A 6,000-nucleotide genomic window follows, 5' to 3' on the forward strand; every position below is an offset into this window, starting at 1 on the left:
ACATCGACCTGCACCTTGACTCGACCCACATTCGTTAGTCACTTCCCCTAACCGCAACTTGCAAGCGGCTCGCACCCAACTGTCCCCTCAGCTTGGTGGCCCTGACTCGGCTTGTGCAACTTTCTTAAGCTCGACTTGGCTTAAACAACCTTGTTTGGTATTTTGGACCTCTTCCAACCATTTTAGAGCCATTTTTGTACTTTTGAAGACGTTTGAGGTAAGACGCTATTTTGTCAATATAAAATATCTGGAGCCAATTTGGACTAATTGAGGGAGTTACGTGATTTAATTCCTTAGAGATGTTCTAAGTATAATATCATTGAACGCCATAGGTATACTCAGATCTCCACGAGTGGGATCCAATGAACATCAACGTAGAAAGTTAGTGACTTCGGCTTAGGGCTACAAATGATCTTATTGTTGGAACGTCTTTCAGATAGGTTGGATAAACTTAATGTGATATGAATAACACGTATTTTGTGGCTTATCTACGTGTTATTACTTGTATGATGTGATGTTTATGAACATTCTGTGATGCATGTACTTCCAGTAATGTCAATCCATGTATGCTCGAATACCATATTCATCTTATGTCTCATAGGAATGTTATGTCACGAAAAGTATGGAAGTATGATGTGCGTCATAACCATGTACCATGATTTGGACCTTATGTATGTTGTATGTTACAAGCACAAGATGCTTCCATAATATATTTTGTATAAACACGTACGCCATGATATGATATACATTCCTTTCTTTCTATTGTCTTTTGACAGCGTAAACGTGCACTAACCTATAGTTAGACCTAGAGGGTACATGTAATGACCCGACTTATCCTAACGGTAGCGGTCAGGGTCGTTATGAAAGATAATGCGATTTGGAACTACAGAACACTGAACGTTCAGCGAGATGAAATGCGATTTGACGGTAGCGGTCAGCGAGAAGGCTAAAACAGTGTGCCAGTGAGAACACTGAATATTTCTTGTAAAGGTGTGGAAACCTCTCCCTAACAGACGTGTTCTAAATTCGTGAGGCTGACGACGATACGTAACGGGCTAAAGCGGACAATATCTACTAACGGTGGGTTTGGGTTTAGGTCGCCACAAATGGTATTAGAGACAAGCATCGAGCGATATGCCAGCGAGGACGCTGAGCATGCCTTGCATGAAAACTTCTCCCTAACATATGCATTTTAAAACCATGAGGTTAACAACAATACATGACAAGCCAAAGTAGATACTATTTGCTAGCGGTGGGCTTGGATTGTTACAAATGGTATTAAAGCCAAACACCGGATGATGGGCATTCCTTACGAAGGTGTTGAAACCTCTCCCTAATAGACGCGCTTTAAAATCATTAGGCTCTGATGGCAATACATAACAGACCAAAGCAGACAATATCTTCTAATGGTGGGTTTGAGTTGTTACAAATGATATTAGAGCTAAACATCGAGCCGTGTGCCAACAAAGACGCTCGACATTCCTTATAAAGATATGAAAACCTCTCCCTAACACACGCTTTAGGTTACTAGCGATACATAATAGACTAAAACAGACAATATCTACTAGTAGTGGACTTAGACTGTTACACATATATTCTCATCCGTAATGGATACAAATACAACCCATCTTTTTCTTTCGAAACACAATTTCAAACCCGTTCGAAAGATTCAAACTTTTAAACTCATCGATGGTTGGTTCGAGGAAGCTAATGATTGTTAAAGTTTAGGTTTTTATTGCCATAAAAACAAGAGAGAGAAAGAGAGGCAAAAAAGTCGGACACTTTATGAAAGAAGAGAAAGAGAGAGAGAGAGAGTGTTGTGGGATTTGACCAAGTTGGTAAGATAGATTGAAAGACAAGTGGTTAGTGGTTACACACAGCCACATATAACTTCCCTTTGCCCTTTCCCTTCTTCCAAATATATATCCCTTTCCTTCTTACTCAAACTCCCTCTTCCTCTTCTTCTTCCTCTTCCTCTTTCGGGTTCGCGATGGGACGATCCCCGTGCTGCGAGAAAGCCCACACGAACAAAGGCGCGTGGACCAAAGACGAAGATCAACGCCTCATCGACTACATCCGCCTCCACGGTGAGGGCTGTTGGCGTACCCTCCCTAAGGCTGCTGGTACCATCATCATCATCATCATCATATACCCTTTTCTCTCGTCCCCATTCATTCACTAATTCGATTTGGGTTTCAGGGTTGCTTCGATGTGGAAAAAGTTGCAGGCTTCGATGGATCAATTATCTTCGCCCTGATCTCAAACGAGGCAATTTCACTCAAGATGAAGACGAACTCATCATCAAACTTCATAGCCTTCTCGGAAACAAGTCAGTAATTTTCCATAATTTTTCGTTCTTTTGTTATTGAAATTGTTGAGAATTGAGAATTGTTGGGAATGATCTTGAGTTTTAAATAAGTAATACAGCTCAAAATGAACCACATCGTGTCATTGTGGAGATTCGTGATTCCTAAAGATTTGTTTGATGTAATTCTGATTTGGATTTTTTTTGTTTCGAATTTTGGTAATTTAGATGGTCGGTGATTGCGGGTCGCTTACCGGGAAGAACAGACAATGAAATCAAAAACTATTGGAACACTCACATCAAGAGGAAACTCATTAGCCGTGGCATTGATCCACAAACCCACCGCCCTCTCAACGAACCCACCGCCGTCTCCACCCGTTTGCCTTACCGGAATCCCAACAATTCATCATCTTCCTCCTCCTCTGTTCCAACAGCAGAGCTTCCAATTCCCAAGCCAGCAACAATCAACGTGCAGTCATCGGAAGTAGACGAAGAAGGCAGCGGCACGACAACGGAGATGGAGCCGCCGCTGCCTACGGCAGCATCCACGGCGGAAGCCCATGTGAAGACAGAGTTGAATTTGGAGCTCTCGATTGGGTTGCAGCCATTTCAGGCGGAGGCAACAAGGGGGTCTCCGGGGAGCTCGGCGGAGTCGAGATTGAGAGATAGAAGGTCGTTCGGGTCGGTGTGCATATGCTGGCAATTGGGATCGGAGAACAGCGGCGGCGGCGGCGAGTGTTGCCGGAATTGCGAGAGCTCATATGGGTGGGTGTTTGGGATCCGGGCAAGTGCTTTGGGTTCTTCATAGACGCATTTTCACAAACAGATTGTGGGATATGAGAGAATAATGAGAAATGTAAGTGTTTCCCACTTTTAGGTAAAATTAAATTATTGTAAGGTAGATATATAAATATTGTAGATTGACAAAATTTTATATTCACTAAAAAAAAATTAAAAAAAAAAAAAAATTTTGATAAAGAAAATATGTAAAAAAATCCTTATTTGCATAATATCCTCTTGGTTAATAAAAGAGGTTTGATGTAAGCGATATAATTACTTTCCTGGTAATTTTTAGGTATTTTTATAATTAAATAATTACCTTTTTTTTATCGTAAAAAAATAAATTAACTAATTAATTAATAACATACCCAATAGATTAAATCATCTTGAAACTGCTCCGTTATGTTCAAATTGGTAATAGATATTCAAATATTAAAATTTTTATTAAAAAAATTAAGTAAATATATTAAATTTTATTTTATTTTAGTGTGAGGGAGTTTCTTATGAAGTATATCAATGAATATTCTATTTTAAAAGTTAAAATATTGGCTTCTTATTTTGAATTGACAATTATTTATTTATTTATATATTATTATTAATTATTATTTAAAGTGAATTAATAATTAATATAAAAAGAAAAAAAAAAAAGAGACATTTTCTGTGGCTCTCTTCCATTGCAACACAAAAATTGGTGGAGGGAATTTGGTAATGTGGAAAGTGTCAATTCCCAACCCAATAAGCCATGTTTTTTTGTTTGGTTTAAATTGCATATATATATATATACACACACATACACATGGCTGGGAGAGGAAAGGTTCATTTTTTTAGAGTACCCCGAGAACAGAGATCCAGTGGAGACGGGGTGGGGCTTGTAGCTCATAGGATTAGAGCACGTGGCTACGAACCACGATGTCAGAGGTTCGAATCCCTCCTCACCCACAACCGACCATAAAAGGAAGGACTTTTCTCTCTGGGGGTAGGAAAATCATGATCGAGATAGTGGACCCAAAGCCATGGAACTTGGGTGTGGTGGGTCTTTTGTCGAAAAATGGAATAGCCGGTCTTATCTTTTTATGTTTTCTTTTTCATTGATGGGTTCAGGGTAGGTTCCGTTATAAATTAAATATGGTATACCTAACCCAAATCAACATATTTTTTGTTTTACACCCCGTAATTATATATATATATATATATATATTGAACTTTTGTTCGTTTGATCGATAATATAATATCTTAAATGATTGAGCTATGCTTAAATTAATAATAAATTATTTGAAAGGGTCTCATTCTTTTAATATTTATTTGCAAGTCTAAGAAATTAGGGTTTGAATAAGAAGAGAGAGTTGTCGAAGTAGGTGGGGATTAGGAGTTAATAACACATGACTTTAGTTGTGTTCATTCGTCTCGTTTGAATAATATTACATTTATTTGATCATATTCAATGTCCAACAACATCGATACACCGAAAATACTTCTTTAATTTCAAACATAGACTTAATGTTAAGATACAAATTTAATTTCCAAGTTTCTCACCCATTAATTCATGTTCGTGAAAGCAAGATATTCATATTCTAAAAGAGTTATCGTTATGAACATACACGTGACTATGTATGAACACTTACTCTATTTGCCCCATTTGTTTTTAATTTTGGTGGAGTGGGTAGGATTATGTGTGCGTATTTAATAAAAAGGTAGTATTCATATGACTCGAGAATTCGAGAATCCGATTAACTTAAACTACCCAATCAAAATTATAAAGGTCGGGTTGACCCAACCGACACTATAAAGGTTGGGTTGACCCAACCAAACTCTACCATATTTTTAAGATTATTATGAAAATTAAAAGTGTTTGATATTTGTAAGTAATGTTAGTGATGCATGTGACTTATGAATGTTTGATATTTGAGTTTTATGAGATTTTAGTTATTCATGTAGCATGTATCGTAGAAAAGTAGATTTAAAAAAAAAATGAAAAAAAAAGAAGAACGACCCGATAACCTAACTCAACCCCTAAATAGAGTGTTGAGTTAGGTTGGATTGTGAACTCTATTCGAGTCACTCTGGTGTAACATTTCAAACCCACCGCTGGCAGATATTGTCCGCTTTAGCTCGTTATGTTTTACCATTAGCCTCACGGTTTTAAAATGCATATAGGGAGAGGTTTCTACACCCTTATAAGGAATGCTTTGTTACCCTCTCCAACCAATGACGATGATACGTAACGGGCTAAAGCATATAATATCTATTAGCAGTGGCCTCGAGCTGTTACATCTGTTCACCAATCCAACTCAACCACTAAATAGAGGGTTAGATTAGGTTTGATTGTGAACTTTACTCGGGTTTCTTTGGCCACCAACCCAACCCAACCCAACCCAACTCCTAGGTTGAATTGTGAACTCTATTCGGATCACTCTAGTCACCAATCCAACTCAACCCCTAAATAGAGGATTGGGTTAGGTTGAATTTTGAATTCTATTTCCGGTTTTCTGGTCACCAACCCAACCGAACCCCTAAATAGGGGGTTGTGTTACGTTGGATTGGGAACTCTATTCTGGTCACTCTGGTCACCAATCCAACCCAACCACTAAATAGATGGTTGGATTGTGAGCTCACTTGTATTTCTGCAGTCTCCAATCCAACCTAACTCGTAAATAGAGGGTTGGATTGTGAACTCTATTCTTGTCACTCGAGTCACTTATCCAACCCAACCCCTGAATAGAGGGTTGGATTATGAACTCTACTCGTATTTCTATAGTCACCAACCTAATCCAACCCCTAAACAAAGGGTCGGATTAGATTTTCTCAAACTTAATTCGCATGCAACCGTAATAAAAAAAGAATTGAAAGGTAAAACAAAGGATTTGTCGTTGTCAAGCAATGGCAACACATGATGAACCATATTGTATATGTTATAA

At 38.2% G+C, this 6,000-nt stretch overlaps 1 protein-coding gene across 1 annotated transcript; it reads left to right on the forward strand.

The window, feature by feature from the left end:
* The first annotated feature begins 1,909 nt into the window (after positions 1–1,909).
* Positions 1,910–3,246, forward strand: LOC111432679 (transcription factor MYB8-like). The gene is made up of 3 exons (XM_023069602.1): positions 1,910–2,123; positions 2,200–2,329; positions 2,534–3,246. Exons 1-3 carry the CDS (start codon positions 1,991–1,993, stop codon positions 3,111–3,113), a joined length of 843 nt encoding a protein of 280 aa, XP_022925370.1. The 5' UTR covers positions 1,910–1,990; the 3' UTR covers positions 3,114–3,246.
* The last annotated feature ends 2,754 nt before the right edge of the window (positions 3,247–6,000 follow it).

Source organism: Cucurbita moschata, unplaced genomic scaffold (genome assembly GCF_002738365.1).
Source record: "Cucurbita moschata cultivar Rifu unplaced genomic scaffold, Cmos_1.0 Cmo_Scf00040, whole genome shotgun sequence".
In the NCBI taxonomy this organism is placed as follows: Eukaryota; Viridiplantae; Streptophyta; class Magnoliopsida; order Cucurbitales; family Cucurbitaceae; genus Cucurbita; species Cucurbita moschata.

What these genes read in the sequence shown, in the direction of transcription:
- LOC111432679 (XM_023069602.1), top strand. Translation starts at nt 1,991, where the DNA reads ATGGGACGATCCCCGTGCTGCGAGAAAGCCCACACGAACAAAGGCGCG. An exon ending in TACCCTCCCTAAGGCTGCTG is followed by an intron (nt 2,124 to 2,199) that starts GTACCATCATCA and finishes TTTGGGTTTCAG; the next exon opens with GGTTGCTTCGATGTGGAAAA. An exon ending in CATAGCCTTCTCGGAAACAA is followed by an intron (nt 2,330 to 2,533) that starts GTCAGTAATTTT and finishes TTGGTAATTTAG; the next exon opens with ATGGTCGGTGATTGCGGGTC.